Raw genomic sequence first — 19,978 nt, forward strand, 5'->3', positions numbered from 1 at the left:
ATGTTTTGTCACAAATTAATGTGACACAAGGCAGCAATGACAATCAAGGGCTGCCTCATTCTAATTTGGTTGTGTTTAGAGGGCTTTTGTGAGCCAGCAGCTTTACACAAATTAATACAATTGCCGGTTTTTATGAGGAAACCATAAATGCTTTTTCCCTCCTTTGCCCGCTAATGAGGAGAGAAAACGGCTTGTATCTGTGGCGTTATGACGACGTCTGCAGGAGAGCAACACAGTGCTCTTATCCGCTCACGACCAGCAGAGAAAAGAACAAAGACAGAAGCTGAAATGGCTCCCTAATGAACTACAAGAGTCCTCTAATGTCTTGATGCTCTCTTATGATCAGATATGGATTTACTGTGCTTTTTGCTCATTATAGAAATCATTGGCAGATTCCGTCAGAGGAACAATTAGAAGAATATTCCGCTTTCTCTGAGAAATTCACCTTTGAGGGGTATTAGTAATAACTGCTGTTCAGTAATGGGATGTTAGGGGAGTTGCCTTTTGTTGCATCTGTTGACATCCTAGATATCCCTAACTCTTCGTCTTCACCTCTTTTTAAAGGCACTGGAGAGCGAGTTTGTGTCCTGCCAGCTTCACCAGTGGATCGATTTGATCTTCGGCTACAAGCAGCAGGGACCCGAAGCCGCCAGAGCCCTCAATGTTTTCTATTATCTGACCTATGAAGGCGCAGTCAACCTCAGCTCGATCAACGACCCCATGCTCAGAGAGGTGATACAGTGCGTGCATCAACACACACACATTTTAATACACGTAGCTGATTTAACTGCCTTCGCAGACCATGCTGAGTAAGGAAAAAAATTCCATATTAGAGGTAAGTACTCCTGAGCAGCAGTGCTCTCAGATGGACGCTTAATCTGGCTATATTATAAAAGCACATGTCCACCCTCTGCATCTGTATGTCAGGAAGGTTTTGATGCCATTAGCCATGTTAAAGTGCTTGTAGAGTGGCATGGGAGAGCTAAGCTAACAATCTGCCACACAGTATTGCTGAGCGAAGCCTTTTCCTTTGTGTGATACCTTTTGAAAGCACTCCACCAAGTGTTCCACTTTAACGCCTTTAAGCCGCCTCCTTGGCTTTCATTCATTATTCAGTTCGCTCACTTGGTACTGCTGCACACACAAGCAACACTGTCCTGCCCGAAAGCAACCAGACAAAACACAGTGTTGAAAAGAAAAACACAGCTAGCTTGCCCACAGCCAAACAAGCCTGACAACTTCACCAATCTGCTGTAAAAGGCAGCTAGCCAGCAGCGGGCCAATTGACCCTGCTCCCATCAGCCTTTTTGACATCTGCATTTTAGTGCCAAGAGGGGCGCATATTCTATTTCTTTTCTCTCCAGAGTAAAGTAACCAGGCGTTGGCTTTCTTTTAAGTGATTATTCGTGTTTATTACTGGTTGTTGTGGCTGTTTGTAGGCAACTTCTGAGATCTGGAAACATCCATACAGAAAACTCAAGGGCAAACAAAATGAGCAGGCGGATCTCAGTTAAAGTTCAAACAGATCATCTTCACAGTTTTGTCGTTGTTTGTTTGTTTCGTGCCCCACCTAAATACAAGAACAGAACAGTCAAGAAAAGGCCACGTTTTCACTTTTAAGAGAGACTCACCATGGTGCTAAGTTCAGAACACACTAAGCAGGCAAACACCCTTTGCCTCCACTGTACTGCTGCCCTTCATGCTCAGTGACTGGAGCATCGCAGGCACCAGGGGTAGATCCTTGATTTATCACCTCATTCACCCCAATTCCCATCCAGATGTGCTTTGGCCTTTATTCACTCTCTCTCTCACACACATACACACATACACAGACATGCAGATTCATTATCTGGGTTCACCGGTCATTTCCACTCTCAGCCCATTACCCATTCTTCTGTTTAACACACGCACACACACACAGAGCAGAAAATTGGATCACTGGTGCCTCCACTATTTCTGCCAAGCTGTTCCAGTGACAATGGGATTGATAATCTACCAACATACACACACACACAGGACTCAGAGGGAGGTGCTTGTGATTTGAGTGGCATTGAAAAAGCATCTTCGACTGCTGACTTTAAGGATGCATACTTAGGTTTTGTATGCTTCTGAATGAGGTTTTTATTTGTCTGTGGCTTTGGTACCACATTTAGCATTTTACTATAAACAAATTAGTGTAACTGTCTCTAAAGTTTGTCTCTGGATGGTATTTAAAATAGCTTGAAGTGTTCTGTATTGGTGCACTGGGTCAAACTTTTGTGTGAAATGTCTGGAAAATAAAGGGTGTAGTCATGAATATTGGTGTAGTTTAATTAACATTATTAATTGATGTTTTGAAAGACTACAGTGGCAGCGTAGTACAGAAGCTCATGTTAAAAGTCAGTAGTCATCATATCTGTAATGCTGTAAAGTTAGCCTGCCTTGAGGAGGGGAAAAAAAAAGTTTCTTGTTGTTTTGTCCTCGCGGGCTCTCTCGCTGATGCTTTGATTGCAGTTTGCTGGGAGAAAACTCCCTGAGCACTTTAATTAGTTAAATAAACCAAACAAGCATTACCCCAGTGAGCTAATCCAAGGCTCTCCTTCAACTGTGTTTGTGCGGAAGGAAACGTGCCCTGTCTGTGCAGAAGGTGGAAACACAGTTCCAGGCCTGGGGCTCGTCATGGCTGGGCGCTGGGGGTGGCTGAGGGCTGCAGGAGCTTTGGGACTGAGGGTTTGGGGTCTGAAAGTGTCCCTAGAGTATGCCATTACTGAGTGACAACTGTTTCAGTCTGAGCTGTGGTCTCGGCCAGACTAGCCCGCATTAGGACAGGCCCCGGGGCTGCTCAGTGTCAGGGGGGCGGTTCACAGATGTGTGTGCATGTACGTTTTTGTGTGTGTATATTTAGGTGGGAAAATGCAGTAGACCGGGCTGGAGGGTTCTGTATTTTTGCTTCGCTGATTTCTGTATTCCTGCCATGCTGCTTCACAGAGGCTACTCCCTGTAGCCCACACACAAATACACGCGCACAAGATTTGTGTGGATCATACCTTGATGTGTTTCTACATATGCATGCATATGTATACATTCATTCATTGGTATGTGTATACCTTTGTATATTTATGTGTGCTCATCAGCATAAATGCACACGGTTGTGTGTTTATGTGTGCTTTTCTGTTCCGGGAGAAAGTTTGGAATATCTCAGCACAGATTAGTGAGTGCTGTGGAGACCAGTGCTGTGTTTTTCAAAACCATGATTACTTCCTGCACTACCTCCTGCCTCCCCTCTCCCACCCCAAATTTCATCTGTGTGTGCGCGTGTGCACATAGATGGCTTGCATGCACATCTGTGTTGCCTCTCGGTGTATAAAGAGAAACGCGCCCTGTGTAGCCTTCTCATCGTTGTACAGGGCTTCCCCTCTTTCGCATGTGATTATGGAAAATCCCACCACCTCTCACACGAGCGACAAAACACAGAGCCCCGCTTGAGTTGTTTGCCGTTTGCGTAATTCGGCAGAAGACGGGAAATATATGCCCACGTGAGTCAACCTGCTTCGACAGTAAGCCAAAGTCACTCACTAAGCATAAAACCTGCTGGTTTATTTTCACTGGACAATGTGACCTCCTCTGCATAGAGTTGTCTCAGTATTTTAAACCCATGATACAATCTGTCCAGTTTCCTGCTTGTGAGAAATACAAAACTATTGGGCTTTTTTTCCTTTCCCTTGGAGGAGGGGGTTGATTTGCATAAAGCAGCATGTTTTACATGGAGATCTATCTTGTCAAGTGACTGAGTAAATCAAAGGACAGGCTGAGACATCTGAGCCGAGGGCGTCTCGGCCATTTAAATGTATAGAATACAGAAAACCTTCATCAGACACGGGCCAATGCTCCCAAAAGAGATTGGCCTTGTGGAAGGCCCCTCATATAATCACCTGAACATTGCATTGGCATACAGGATAGGACATGCTGACCTAGACTCAGCCACTTTCCAGCCTTCCACAGCCTCATAAATGTCAAATACACACTTAATGAAGATAGGTTGAGTGGCTTTGAGCTTACGCAAAATGCTTTCCTGTGTAGTCAAAGAGATGGGCAGCATTTTGACCTTGAATAATGCGGTTATGTCACATGTCCTCCCACCAAGAGGCTAACTGTGGATGAGGTGGGAAATGTCATGATAGTGTTACACAGTGTTGATCAGTTTACTGTGACGGACCTTTAAATCCAGTCTTACAGACCAGTGCTAATAAATGCACATCACACATCACTGCATAACAGGAGCATCGCCTTTTAGATCTGGCATGCTTGCACACATGTAGAAAATGCACTTGTGGCCTGAACACAAAACCGCAGACACTTGTTCTAACACGGACACTGTCCCTTCCAGTCTGCTGAACAAGCACAACCATTGTCGTGCAATTTATGAATAAAGACATGAATTCTTTTCTATTTTAATTAGCCTCCCATAACAAGTACTGCTCATTCATTTGTGCTGAAGGATTTTATGAGCTAGCGTTGGATTATTACCATCTTATTCAGAGGCTTTGGAGTAAATTTTCTTCTTATTCAGATGTAAATGTATAAAAGTAGACTAAAAAAAGAAGGAAACCTGAGATTTTATTGCTTCTTAAAAGTGCACAAAAGTATAAAGACCAGTGTTCACATAAAAATAACATGATGTAGAGCTTTTGTTGCTGGATTCTTGGTCTTAAAGAGGCTGATGAAACCTTGTAATAGACAGTTACAATCACTACTTCCCCGCGCCTCTCTGGTTTCTGGTTAGTTTCAGACAATGGGTATGAGCAGACTCATTTCCCAACTTTTTTTGTTTTTTTTCTCATGGAAATACCATACGCAGGCCTCAACCATGAGCTCATTCGCAGGCTGCGCCAAGTCGACTCAAACGTCTCAGCCTACACACACAAGCTGTCACTCCTACACAGCCAGTCACAGAGCACACCAACATACTGACGGGTCTGTCACAATTTTGTGTTGGTCATTTTCCCTCTGCCTGTCCCTGTTACAAACTATCCGTCACACCGAGTTTGTCTCACAGGACTGCTTTTGCTGACTATTGTCTGCTTCTTATTGTTATATACATTTCTGCTGAGACTGAATTGCATCATTTTCTGTTTTAGTTTTTTAAGAGGATTTTGTGCACATGCAAATTTTGAATGCTTGCGTGTGTTATCTGGCTGTGATTGCTTTTCAAAATGAGGCACTTGCTTTGCACTTGCGACACCCTTAATAAGATTAATTAACACAAATGCGCCATCTACAGTTTTAACCATCTTTCTATAGTCGTGCACGAAGCAGCATTTGCTGGTTCCATTTTCTGAAATTTCCCCAGGTTTTCTCCTTGTTGTTCAGTAAACGTCTGTGGCGATAACTCCTGGGGAGGGGGCATTATTATACATTTAAGCAATAATTTGGTTAATAACAAGGCTAATAAATGTAACAATAATTAAAATGTTTGGCTTTTTTCAACCTACAGAACGGTATCGTGGGCAAATGTGTTGCAGCACTTTGGCGTAGCCTCATCTGTCCATACCGTGCTGTGGGCGTGTTCCCACTTCGTGCTAGCTGGCCTGACAGTGAGCTGTGTGATGATGTCCAGAGGCTGCTCAGCCGGCGTCTGCTGTGACATTTATGGTCCTATACCTCTTCATTAACACCACCTAACCAAGCCTACAAGCCCGCCTGCCCAGCCCTCCTCTGATTCTGTGTGGTTGCGGAGGAGAAATTGGTGTTTGTGTGTAAATGTGTGTGCGAGAGAGAGTGAGTGTCAGACTGTGAAAAAGTGTGTTTATATGTAGACCGTGTCCATGTGTGCTTGAGCACAAGTGCACGCATTTTTCCCTAGCTCTATGGGCTTTTGTGTTCCTCTTTGTTTTGTTTTCTTTTAGACATTAATCTTAGATTGTTGTAGCATTTATCAGATAATAATATGACCTTCACACACAGCGGAGTGGAATATAACCATTTTTCACTTAGAAACTGAGCCGTTATTGTTTCATTGAAATAGATCGCAGGGCACAATTATCAAAGAATAGTTGGAGTGAGAGGGAAAACCCCTAACATCTCTCTTTATTTCTGTGTTTTTATTCCTCCCCACTCAGGCTGTGGAGTCTCAGATTAGGAGTTTCGGACAAACCCCCTGCCAGTTGCTGATCGAGCCACACCCGCCCCGAAGCTCGGCCATGCAAGTGGTGAGTAGACACTGACAAACATCTCAAAAATGAATGCATATACTCCAGTATCTTTTAATTCTCCAGGTTAAGCTCTGGTGGGTCAGAAACCAGCTGATCATCAGTTCTTCTACCTGTCCAGTTCTTGTCTTTGATTTCTGGTTAGCACTCGGCAAAAACCTTTCTGCCCCCCGAACTGTTCTGTTTAATTTTCCTCTTTTCATGTTTCCTTTACCTTGTGTCCGCTTTCTCCATCTACCACTGTGGGGAAAAAAGCCTTGGTTTTGAAAGCATCCCCTCACTCATCATTAGTGAGGTGTGTGTGAAAGGGAGAGATCACAAACATTTGTGTGCATGTGCGTTTAGAAAGAGATTTCTGGAGAAAAGCACAGCCTCGTGCTGGAAACCTGGGTCTGAGCCAGATTTTCCACCTGAGCTGGAAAAAAAAAAAAGATGATTAGCGAAAGAGAACAACAAATGGAAGTTTTGATGTGACGGCCCTTTAAGGGCCAAGGAGTTTAGTCAGCATGCCTGCCTGTGATGGACCGAGGCCCCACGAGTCCCTATTAGCGCGGTGTCCCTGTGGTGCTGACAGCTGGCTGTAGACCACCACCCAGCGTGCGCGTGCACACACAGACACGAACGCAGACGATTGCTTTGAATCCAGCGCCCGACTGTACGGGTGAATTCCTGTGTAATGTTTTTATTTTTACACCGCCGCACCATAGTTTTCAAACATAATATTCAGGCACCATTTTTCAAACACTTTAATTCCCTCCCCGCAGCTCCATATTGCTCCAGAACACGCTGTTCTCTTTGCTTTTTACGGATCTTGCTCTCTACTTTCTCTCCATCCTCTTTCGTGCGAGCGTGTTGTCAGAGTGTCGGCATCTGCCCATGCTGGTGGTAATGATACTGTCAGTGCTTCTGGTTAGCTGTCAGACACACCGGATTTACTCAGGTCTGTTCCTGATGTTAAACACTGATGTTCCTCTTCTTTACACACAAGGAGGAAAATAGCTTTCTGTTAGAGCTGCTTAGTACAAACACTCTATAAATGGCTGTAGAGCCTGTCTAAGCAGAGGAAACAGTCTGATAGGTCAATGAAATTACTTTTTTGTTATGACTGTTTTAGAGATGGTCTCTCCTGCCGTTTGTTCAGCTTTTACAAGAATAAATCTAATGCAACCTAGCAAGTTGCTGTAATTTCTGTCTCTTCGTATAGTCTGTTAGTCAGCTGATAGCACAAGTTTTTAAAATTAGTTACTTGTTTGCAAGGATATTCTTTTTATTATTACTGTAAATTCAACATATTTTGGGGGCTTTTAATGAAGCCAAACAAACAAAAAAACAACAGCAACCTGAACTCAGAGAAATTTGGTGTTTCTTTATTAGATATATATATTTTAAAGTCTATGTAATGAATTATGTTCATCAGATTGGTTGATAAGCATGCAGATCAGTTGCAATCTTAAAAAAAAAGTAAAACATTTATACAGATGCTGTATAGACATGCAGTGTGTGCATATATACACACACTGCATGTACAGTATAGCAGTTTACTTAAGAATCCTTCTCCACCCTGCAGACATGCACAAGGATCTTTTCTTTTTTTAATAATCTGGTGTTTTCTTACAATAATTCTTCTTTTACATCTGCTCAGTCTTCCTCATTTAAAAGAAAAATTTAGAACACAAGTCAGCCTGTGAAATCTGTGGCGTTTTTGCCTTCTTCTATAAAATGTCTAATATATGATGTATAATATCATTACTGTGCACACTGAAGGGGAAATATTAATCAACAGACATTTGTTTCGGTTGCTTCAGTTTCTCTGTTAAAACTTAAATGTTGTTCTGAGATTCTCTCCTCATTTACTGTAGCGTTGTTTCAAATGCAGACTCTTGCCTTCTTCTGAACTCTTTGCTAGCTTTTTTGTGCTGCTTAGCTGCTGCTTACCACTATCCTCCTCAAGCCTCCTAATGTTCTCTCTGGCCTTCTCTTTCCTCCGTCTCCCTGTGTTTTTCTTTTCCTCCCCGTTTTCACCAACTGCTTCCTTCATCTTTGCGTTTCGCTCTTCGTCCGTCGCGCCACACCTCGGCTATTTCCCCGTCTCTCCCCTTCATCGTGTCGACTGTCCCGGGGCCCTGAACAGTATCTTCTCCTGCAGACGCCTCTGATGTTTACGGAGCAGATGCAGCAGGATGTTATCATGGTACTGAAGTTCCCATCCAACTCTCCTGTGACACACGTAGCGGCCAACACCCAGGCAGGTCTGACGTCACCTGCCATCATCACTGTCACCGCCAACCGCCTCTTTGCGGTCAACAAGTGGCAGGGCCTGACAGGTGAGAGACTTGAAGCCACGAACACGTGCATTGAAACGAATGACCTGAAGCGATGAATAAAAATAAAATCTCAGGCAGACAGAAACGATCCTTGTTATTGAACTGAGTTTGCTTTCACATAATTATTTTCATGCTGCTTCTGTTCATTTCTCCTCCATACGTTAGCTTCTAATTTATCAGAAGATCAACCTGCCTCGTCTCTGTAGGATGGACGTTGATTTGGGAGACAGTTGACTGTGTCTACTAGATAGCAGTATCAAATGTGACACATGTAGCAGCCAGCATTAGGTCCCACGTCCACCTCCATACATCAGCCGCTTACTACACAAAACCTTATTTACTCAACGTCCATCCTGCCCTAGAAGAAATGTTAAATTTGATATCTAAGTTTATGAGGATGAACACTGATCAGATTTCACTGGAATTAGACATCATCTATGCATACCACAGGCTGGCCATATTGGGCAATTTTTCCTGCTTGGAAGTAGTGGATTGATTGTAGGGACCCACTGGAGTCTGTTTAATAAATGATGTGCAGAGAAAAGTTGCCAAAACTGCTTTTAAAATCTCAGAATAAACGCATGAAATAAAATGACAAATTATGAGTGTGTTGAAAGCAGTGCAGGTTTACACACTTTTGTATCACATTTCATTTTTTTTTTTTTAATTTCAGAGCCGATGTGACACAAGTGTACAATACTCATACTGATAATTACATGTGAATCTTAAAAAGAAAAAATCAAAATCAGGTTATTGGTGAATAAATTAGCTAAACTATTACAATTAATTAATGGATAGTGTGAACCTGAAAAAGTTTGAACATTTAACTAAATGTAAAGGATAAACTGCCCAAAAAATACACAAGTTAAAAGTAAATGAATGATTATATCAGCTAAACATAGCTAAAATCGCTAAAACAATACATAAAAAGCTCTATCGTGAGAGATTACTTGCTAAACATGTGGTAAAAGGGTAAAATTGTTACCTCACTCTACAATCTAAGTTAAACATAATGGGTATATGCATGACGACTTAATCCAGTTTAAACTGAGTTAATTAGACTAAATATCACTTGCTGTGAATATGTTATGGTTGACTTTGTCAGGATAATTCATTTATTTTGTAATACTTTGTGCTCCGACTGGCCTCGATAGCTTTTTGACAGCACTGATGTCTAATTTGTGGAGCGACTCTTGAGCCTCTGACTTTATGGTTATAGTTTTCAGCGTGTTATAATGACCTCAAACCCAGCACCTACTCCGCAAGGCCAGACAATTGCAATATTAATCCACTCTGTCTTCTTCTTCTGTCAGGTCATCAGGGCTCAACGGTGCAGGACCAGCAGTACCAACTTCCTGTGGAAATTGACCCTCTAATAGGTACGCTGTCCTTTACGACCGGTAGAGAATCCACACACGGGAGTTGGCTTCGTGTGGGCATGAAATGGGGTTTTGTGTGGATTTGTGCCTAAATCGCACTGCTTGGTGACTCATGGCAGTCTGTTGGGGTGTGTCCCTGGACAGTAGATTAGAGTTGTTTCTCAGCCTCTGCCCTAGTTCACTCGTGATGATATAGGCCCTGCTCTCACACTAAACCATTTGCATGCAAATTGGAATGCAATGAGCTGTGGCCTAGGCCGGCATTTCATCATCAACTCCCCCTCTTTCTCCCTCTCCATCGTCCCCTTTCCTCCCTCCCTTTCTGCATCCTCTTTGGTTTAATTTGAGCGGAGGGAAAGGACGCGTGTCAATGGAAATGAATATGAATGTGGTAATAATGTGTGATTGAGAATGCACGGCGGACGGCTGTCAGGACAATATGGGCGCCTCTCATCCTTCACGACTTGTTGATGAGCAGGAGAAGAGTGCTGAGCTGCAGTGATGTATGGGATGCGCTGGCAGAGAGCAGGGAGAGACGAGCCACCTCTATCTGCTCCCAGCTCTGTTACTTTCCTGCAGCCTCCTGCAATCTCATGCACATCTGCGAGGGGGGCTGTTTTTTTTCTCTGGGTGTTGTGGTCTCTCTGAGTCTCATCAGACCATATTCACACTCTTTTTTTCTTTTTTCCCCTTCCAAAGACTACTGAAAATAACCAGGGTTGAACCCCAGATATTCATCTTTATCTGCACGCACTGTGCTGTATTTCTCTGCTTCAGTGCTCCGTCTGTAGAGGCAGAATAAAAGAAATCTTATCTGTGCATCAGTATTTACACATTCAGTGCGTGTTGCTGTTCTGTGCTTCAGCAGATGTGTGATTTGTCACTGAATGCACAGGTTTTGGAGTATATTTATCCTCCAAAGTGTTTACTGTATATCTCATTTCTAACACTAAAGAATAAATAATGTGCTAAATAATGAATTTTGGTGTTGCTGGGAGTGTGCGTGTGTGTTTTAGGGGAGGTAGCTGGGATTTTTCATGTCAGTAATATATTTACACTGTTTGCATTCCAGGAGGAGCCTGAGCTAAACACAGTAAATTGAGGATGAGCGTGGAGCCATCTGTGGCTTTGGGGAATGTTAAAAATCAGTTGAAATATTATTCATAGCAGATATACTGGACTTTCTCAATTTCCACTCTAGACAGTCTTCTCTGACACCTATTCTCCATTGCTTTTGACCCCATCAAATAAGAAACCCTTCACACCGAACATATTTCTAGAGAAGAAAAAAGACGCCTCTCGTGGAAATGAGAATGTCGGTAAATTTGCTTCTAACCAACTCGGCTTAATTACACAGCCAAGATGAATTTTCTGGCTCTGTTCGTACTTGAGTGGGGTACATATTTTGTGAAGACTGCACGCTCTATATTACTCAGCCTCTTAGACTCTCATAGAAAATGTGAAGTCCCTATAAACTTAACCCCTAGGATGTTTTATGTTTTCCCTCACAAATCTTCTTTGCACCCCAGCGCTGAAACCTTAGTGGAAGTGCGCTGAAGTGTGAGCTCTTTGAAAGTAGTTGATATAAAACAGTAAAGGGTTTCTCGGATCACGCTCCAGGTTTCATACTTCTCTGGACATCTGTGCATTTTCAACATGTAATCTTTGTTTTGCTCCGTTTATTTTTATCTCCTCTCGTCCCCTTCCAGCCAGTAACGTGGGTCTTCACCGTCGGCAGATCGCAGATCTGCTAGATCAGAGCATTCAGATCAGCTCGCAGTGTTTTGTTATCACGGCTGACAACCGCTTCATCCTTCTATGTGGTTTCTGGGACAAGAGCTTCCGGGTCTACTCCACTGACACAGGTATCGTTTCACTCTCTCCAAGATTTTCACACATTTGCTGTTTTTTGACATCAGATCCTCACTGTAATGTTTTTGCTTTAACTAAGCTTCTTGTATATATATTTTTTTGTCTGTATGGAAGCTCACAGCATATTTTATATACAAATTAAGCCATATGAAATTGAAATTTCAAATGCATAACACTCCTTTGGCTTTCCTCTAGCACCATCCTCAGGTTGGGCATACTAGTGGTTGGGAAAAGACCAATGATTACAATACTAGTGGTTTTCCTCAAAACTATTAGGTTATGTAACACAATAGAAATACTACTATTAGTTGTTAGAATTCAAGTATTACCTAATAAATAAAACAGCATGCATGTATTTTGCCACTGACCCAGTAATCTGCCTTCATGTAGTTGTGGCAAGTGTCCTACGTTTGGTTGCTATACATTTAGACTCCTTCTTGCCACAGTGGGGCTCTTTTAATTTCCTTTTTAATTCTTTTGCACAAGTTCAAACTTTGTGTGTCGTCAGCAGTGTCAAAGCCTTTTTTACCACTAAAATGCATTATACAGCACAAAAATGTCTTTTTTAGGTTTCTTTGATTCAGTGTGATTTTTTTTTTTTTTTTTGCTTCTGCTTTGCTGGTTAACTTACTGTTTTTCCACCTAAAGCCTGAATACTACTTGCATACACACATCCAATACACTCGCTCTCGTGCACACACAAATGCCATCAGGTCAGGGGTCCTAAATGAAACTGTCTGAAGCTTCATCTCTGTACCCCGCTCCTCAATGCTCCCCCCCCACACCCTCAGCCTCATTCAGTACTCTACACACATCTATACAACGGGCTTGCGATTCAATTTCTACAGGCCAGGCCCTCTGTGTCTTTTGATGGAGGAGGGAGGGAAGGAGGGATGGGAGCACAGAGATAGCTCTATTGTGCGACTGCCACCGGGGTGTGCGACTGGAACGTGAACACAGTTTAATCGCACACGCTCAACAGCTGCCACCGAGGTCCCTAAATCCCCCAGGTTAAAGAACTGAGGGATTTTATCAATTACAAGAATTGATTGTTACACATCCACAAAACCCGTAGCCTCAAACAGTGACACACACACACCGAGTTTAATTTGTCGGTGTGCACACATGCGTGTGAGCATGAGAGTGAGAGTTTAATACGAGGTGCGTGGTAGCCATTATTGCAGTGCCCGTCATTACTTACTCACTTTTCAGCGTTTATAAAAATGTCAAACATTTTACATCTTTGATGTCTCTGTTCTTCTTTGAAAGTTTCATAATAATCCTCGTCGTTTTCAGCAAGATACAACTTAATTATCCCGCGGGTAGAGATTCTGACACCCAGACAGAAATGTCATGTGCTGCAAACTACCCACTGTTTGACTGCAGAGGTCACACTATGAGGAGCGTAATGAGTATTAGACAGCTAGACAGTGGGGCTGTGGTCTGGAAATCTGACAGCAATTAGCCTCTTTATATATACACACAGAGCGCCCTGGATGTGCACAGGCGCACACACAAAGCTGAAGCAAATATTTATTCTTGTCTGGGAATTAGTAGAAGTCTGATCTTGTGTGGATCAACTAACCGAGCAGACAGATGATCAACAAACGCATGGTGGGAAGTTCAAAAGGACTACTGCAATGCAAAAAAAATCCCTATCTCCCTTATTGTTGAGATGTTTTAATCTATTTTTAAGTAGTTCATTCCTTTGATGTTTACAGAAGAACGAATTCTGATTTACTAAGAACATCCCTGAAAATTTGTGCGCTTTTTGCAGGCAAACTGACCCAGATAGTGTTTGGACATCGGGATGTGGTGACGTGTCTGGCACGCTCAGAGTCGTACATCGGCGGCGACTGCTACGTCCTGTCAGGCTCGCGAGATGCCACCCTGCTGCTGTGGTACTGGAACGGAAAGCACAGCAGCATCGGAGAGAGCCCAGGCAGTAAGTGCACCGTCTGATATGAGAGCGTGCACACACACACACACACACACACACACAGCTCTTCACCGAGCTCTCTCTCTCGCAGACAGATGTGACTGTGTGATTTACGGCCTCCCTCTGTAAAGTAACAACTAGTTTCGTCTGACCAGGCTAGGCCTCCTGCATACAGATTGGATTTCGCAGCCCTGTCGCACCAGGAACAGCTTTCGATAATGTGTCTGAGATTGCGTGCGTGTGTGTGTATTTCTGTGAAGCCAGATATGGTGTGTAGTGTGTGTGAGAATCTGTCTTTAATGTGAGTGAAAGTGAGGGCCACTTAGAGACGTTATATGTGATGTTGGGGGTCGTCGGGCAGCACATGAAAGTTCACCACCATCCGAGGGCCACGGGGTCACGTTAGTCGATAAAAGTGAAAAATGTCATGGGCCTCCCTTACGTTACCATAACATATGGCATTAGCCATGATCAAAGCATAGCGCACACATTGCTCGGTCCTTAGCCCCCACGGTGCTAATTTGGTCGGCTTAGATTGGCGGACATGTTGATAAGTGATCCATTACAAGTGGGATGAAATTTATGACAAATTGCGATTTGGTTAATAAGCCATATTGGTTTATGATAGTGCAGATGATGGTCATCTAACACATCCATACACAGGATTTTAGAGCAGAAATACACAAGATCTTTTTAAAACATATTTAGTGGATAACCAGTGGTTTAAAATACTGCTTTAGCTGCACATTTTCTACAAATAACAAATATATGAATATGTTTCCATGCATGTGCTGTACATGTCCTTGCAAGTGCTTGTGTGTCAGTCTAAACTCCTGGTTATCAAGCTGAAGCTAGAGGAACAGACAAAGCAGTCGTCATCTCATCCCATCACCACCACAATGTGATGCTCCATTGCCCCAGACCGCAGAAAGCTCTCCCAGACATGAACTTCTGCTGCACACACACGCGCGCATGCACACATACATATACTAACAAAATGTATACAGACAGCAGACCTTTCTTTATTCCTCTCCCACAGACACACGTTAAAGCTAAAGCCTGCACACACACACACACATTCCTTTGCATGCATAATGTTCTGTGGGCATCCCACTCACTTCATAAGCTTGACACAAATACATCTGAATGGCTGATATGCACATGCACACAATGACCTATCCCCACTTTGTTCCTGCTGCAGCCACATGTTGTGCACAGCAAAGATTTTACAGACGCTATCGCCATCTGCTGGGCACCTAACAGGAATCATCTGAGTGTGGTATTTACTCAGTAACTACAGTATTTCTGTTATTTCCTCTTGTTTTGAACGCACCATATGAGATAATAAATGTACGTAGGTTCACTTCTGCCACTATTAAGGCCCAAAAATGAATTTCTTTTTAAACACTGAACACAAAGAAACAAAGAAGCTGCCAGTGTAATAATTACATCATAAATTATTTTTAATTAGACTTCATGAACTGGCATTTTATCCACCTCATTTTAAACAAACAAATGAAAAGAGATATTATTGAAGTGAGGGGTCATGAGACTGTGATCACCGTGGTAGATAGCTTTTGCTCCTCCAAGTATTGAGGTGCATAATCTGAGGGGACGACAAGCTAAGGTGGTGCGTCCACCCTTAAAACCTCTACAGTGCCATGATTGATATAGAAGGAGGAAGAATACTCATCCCTTTATTCCATCTTTCCGAGGAATCTAATGAGACAAACACAGACTGCTTGAAGACACATAACATATTTCATATTCTGGGCGTGAACTGTTACTCCCTAAGAGATGCTATAGAGCCAATAAATGCAAAACCAGCTGTCCCTACTTCTAAAAAACTCTTAGCTGTTATGTGTAAATCCGACTAGTATCCAAATGCAGTGTGGTTTAATTTGGTTTATATATTTGTGTTATGTAATTTGTGCCAAATCTGACTTTCACCTTTTCATTTTAAATGCTTTAAATGCTTCCCCAGTTATTTTTCCTGGTCTACATTCATTTATACACACAACACACTAACACAGTGTCTGCATGCAGCTGAACTTTCTTTACTAATGGGTTTAGTTTTCTGCTTTTATAATTGGTCTTTATTTTATTTCATTGTGAATCAAATGAATAAATACAATAAAATAAAACAAAGTTATACAAAAATTAAAATATAGTTCATGACAATACAAAACCAAGTTAAAACAAAGAACAAAATAGAATAAAATGGAGTCAAAAACAGTTAAAAACTGTTATCTCAACAGAAACAGAGTTTTTTGGGTTTTTTTAAATAATTGTTTATTTTATTTTATTTGTAATCTCTTAATAGTTTGAATATAGGGTTGTTACTCAGGGGCACAATCAAGAAGTTCAGATTTGGTATTAGATGTATGTATGTATGTATGTAGATGTCTCAAACACACACACACTTCTCGTGTTTAATGTACTGACACATTCGGCCTGTGTTTTTTATTTACTTGTATTTTTGTTAGTTTTTAAAGTGAAACGTTTCATTTCAGTTACTTTTACATTTCAGTTTGTGTTTTTGTGTCAGCTTGCTAAAATGTTTTTTCCACGCCTAATTTTTGTTTTTAGCTTAGAAAACAATTTAAGTATTTTTGTCAAATATGAAGACAAATCTTCTGGGACAACAAAGAATATTTTGTCTTAAGCTACAGCCTCCAAAGTGACCTTGTAGTTGGATCAAAATATCATTTTAACATAAACTCCTATATTCATTCAGTTTTAGTTGTAGTTGTTTCCAATTAATTGCTTACAGTGTGCGACAACTTTTCAAAGGAAATGACATTGCATTTGATAACTAAAAGTAAAAGTGAATAATAGGCATGCTCAGTATAATTTACTACATGGGTATGTTGTCTTACACTTTTCTGTGTTGCTAAATTGATACTCGATTGCTTTGGCGCGCACAGTTTTGGAAAAGTTTTATTAAGCATTCAAGCGTGTGCAAGTGTCCTTGTCTTTTTGAGCTGGACTGAAAAGCTGAGGTTGCGGAAGACCACCTCTCGATATTTAAAAATGCAGTCCAAAGATGCAACTGTGCGTATGAGCGTATTTATGCCAATGCGTGTGCTTACAGACAGAAGACAGATGGAGAAGTAACAGCCGATTTTGTTTTGTCGCTCACCCTGACAGCTCAAACCAAAACAAAATCACACAAACTTCATAACGCACTCTTTTTTTCCTTCTGGCTCTCATTCTCTCTGTCAAATGCAGAAACATCTGGATCGAGTGAAGGCAGCGAGGGGGAGAAGGTTTTAAACATAAGAGGAGGCCCTTGGTGACAAGTGCTTGAAAGGGAGAGTGAATGAGGGGAGAAGCAGGCTTAAAGACTGTGCAACAAGTCCCAGCGCATCCGTATAAAATAACATGTAAAACACCCTCCAGGATGATGAAATTAGCCATTTTATTTTTGGTTATTTTTGAAAGCCCACCTCTTTTTTTAAAAAGATTTTTTTTTTTATAGTTTGGAGGGAAAATTTTTGTAGCTTCAGCTGTGACTGCAGTTAGAAGACTAAACCAACCAAGGAGAATTTTAATTTTTTCTATACCTGCTTCTAGTGGCCATAAAGCAGTACTGCATATGGTAATACCAGGATTGTCTTCGCTTTGTTTGTGTTTTGCCAGCAGACTTTACCACACCGAGGGCCATCCTTACAGGCCACGACTGCGAGGTGACTTGTGCAAGTGTGTGTGCTGAGTTGGGTCTCGTCATCAGCGGCTGCAAAGGTGAGACTGTTTGTCCCTGTAAAAATGTAAGGCTACACTTGTGCTGCTTGCTGTGTAAAACTAACAATGCACAGGAGGAGACAAAGGACAAATCTCAGTGGCCACTATATTAGGAACACCTGCAGAGTATGTGAGCTGTGTATGAGCAGATGGTTTTTCAGAGATGATGGACAGACGTGTGGGAATAACAGCAATTATATAAACAAGATATTTAGGTCATTTTTTTCTAAATAACTGAGGGAAAAGAGAAGATATAAGTATTTCTACTATAGGTGTACAACTGCACCAAAGATTAAAAGAATAAGCTAAAAACAAACTTTAAAAAGTCATTTATGCTTAAATCAAGCTGCGGATTAATTTGTTCTAACCTCTCGTCTCATCTGTGTATAGAGGGTCCTTGTCTGATCCATTCCATGAATGGGGACCTGCTGCGGACCCTGGAGGGACCAGAGCGCTGCCTCCGGCCTCGCCTCATCCAGTCCTCCGCCGAGGGACACTGCGTTATCTATTATGACAAGGGACAGTTTTGCCTCTTCAGTGTCAACGGCAAACTGCTGAGGCACATGGAAGTGGAAGATGGCGTCAAGGTGAGGACACGATCACACACATGCGCCTGCACATGTGCGTCTGCACTGCATCAGCATAGAAAGTCCTCTCCCTGATTAAAAGCTCGGTCTTGGTTTTAGATGCGAGCGAGGTAAAGGTCGCTGTGCCCCGGGACAAACTTACAGCCTCACATCTGTTCTTTCCTTTTCACCCGCATTACACCAGAGGAAAGGCCTCTTTTGATCCGGAGCTCTGTTGTCAGGTCAAATTGCGTTGGCGACGCTGGCGGAAAACATTCCAGAGGAGTGGTCAGCTCTGGACACCAACACCATTAACTACCCTCCAGCGCGGGACGACACATTCCCCATTTCCCACATTTCCTCCCTCGTGGCTCGGGTGACATAAGATAGCGACTACTGCCTTTAGTTTCCCGACCCGATGTGTCCGGTTTGGCCTGGGAAATGTAAGCTAGCTCTGACAGGCAGCCGCGTGCCTGTTTCCTATTAAGAAAGCTCTTGTGCCCAGGCTCCTAACCTGCCAACCAGCCCCGCTCCCACACAAAGCCACAAATATACTCAAATACTGACGGAGTGCATTACAATCCCTGTGAAACTAATGCTGGATGCAAAATCCCTTTGTGTCTTTTAGAGAAACTAACAGCGTCCTTCAGACAGTTTTTGAGCTTCACAGTTTTTTGGTTTCTTTCTGAAGATGAAACTTGGGAACAGTTCAAGCTACTGGCGGCCTTGTCGGCTCTCCTCTGCTGCTGTAAATTCCAGTCGTGTCAGATGGCATTAGGAGAATCCTAATATCTTGGAGTGAGGCTGTAAGAGTCTCAACTCCCTCCCTTCCGCCTGCCTCACCCTCTCTGCTTCACCCTCCTGGTCTGAGACTCCAACAGTATTTTGTACACTCTGGTACATACCAGAATCAATCTTCTCAGGCCTTGGAGCCTCAGCACAGTAGGGCTCCAGTATAAATAAGTGTTTGTCCTGGCCTGCAGTACACACTCAGAAACGGAGAGGAAGACTGTGAGAGAGAGTGTATGCACTGTGAATTTATAGGGGTCTGGAGTCAGAGGTTAGATGACAGGCTAACAGTCGGCATCCTAGTCTAATAGCAGAATCGGGTGACAGGAGCCATACTGAATGGATTACATTCTTTTAAGTACTAGTATAACTCAAGCAGTGTAACCATTCCAGCAGTTCTTTCGCTGCCTGCGTCCGTGTAACAGGGGGATTAACGGCACCATAAATTAAACTTTTTACCTTCTCCAGCCCCAGAATCCACCCACTGTTCCTTGAAAGAAGTAGGAAATATGGGCATTAAAAGTGCATGTGTTTCTGCTGGAGTCATTTTTTAGTCATCCGAGCCCGGGTAGCCATCTTAGCCCCCACAGAGCCATCGGCCATCTTGTTTGGCCGCCCAGTGGCAAAGGACTGATTTATAATGTCTGTCTGCAGCCTCCTACCTGGCCAGGCTGACATGTCTGCCAGCTCCCCTGCCTCCTGCTGGGCTCCAGTAAGGTCATGGACTCCATTAGTAGATACACAAGTGCATTAATACAGCATAAGAACTGATAAATAGTTCTTTTACTTTTACTGCTGCTCTGTTGAATGTTATTATGTTGCTTGTGGTCACAAACTTTTAGGCAACTTGGCTAAACTGCGCCGAGCACTTTGCTCTCTTTCATCTCACTGTACCTGTTATTGTGTTGGTGGTGGTTTGGTTGATGGCTCAGACTGAAATGAGCACTCGTCTTTCTCGCCGCTGTCAGATTAACTCTGAATGTTGACACACAAGACAATTGCTGTGGACACAAAGCAGACCCACAGCACACAAAGCTGCGCTCGCTCGTGTGCCGCGATGATGATGATCTAACGTGACAATTAGTTTGGATTGATTCTCAAGGCCAGCTGAGAATCCAGGGCATCACTGCGCAACGCTTTGTGTGTCTCTGTGTGGGAGCGCCTTCACATCCAAGTT

At 42.7% G+C, this 19,978-nt stretch overlaps 1 protein-coding gene across 8 annotated transcripts in view; it reads left to right on the forward strand.

Annotated features, from left to right (window-relative positions):
* lrba (LPS-responsive vesicle trafficking, beach and anchor containing) overlaps positions 1–19,978 on the forward strand; it is a 176,075-nt gene that overhangs the window by 152,673 nt on the left and 3,424 nt on the right. For 3 of the 8 annotated variants that reach the window (XM_087841692.1, XM_087841693.1, XM_087841697.1), the window contains 8 exons: positions 565–732; positions 6,099–6,188; positions 8,335–8,512; positions 9,826–9,891; positions 11,601–11,756; positions 13,541–13,708; positions 17,345–17,446; positions 17,837–18,033. In XM_087841692.1, coding sequence (XP_087697818.1) covers positions 565–732; positions 6,099–6,188; positions 8,335–8,512; positions 9,826–9,891; positions 11,601–11,756; positions 13,541–13,708; positions 17,345–17,446; positions 17,837–18,033 — 1,125 coding nt within the window. Of the gene's footprint in view, positions 1–564; positions 733–6,098; positions 6,189–8,319; positions 8,513–9,825; positions 9,892–11,600; positions 11,757–13,540; positions 13,709–17,344; positions 17,447–17,836; positions 18,034–19,978 lie in introns of all 8 variants that reach the window. The other 5 variants (XM_087841691.1, XM_087841694.1, XM_087841696.1 and 2 more) reach the window with 3 other exon arrangements.

This window comes from Neolamprologus brichardi, chromosome 6, assembly GCF_056152115.1.
Source record: "Neolamprologus brichardi isolate AB-2024 chromosome 6, ASM5615211v1, whole genome shotgun sequence".
In the NCBI taxonomy this organism is placed as follows: domain Eukaryota; kingdom Metazoa; phylum Chordata; class Actinopteri; order Cichliformes; family Cichlidae; genus Neolamprologus; species Neolamprologus brichardi.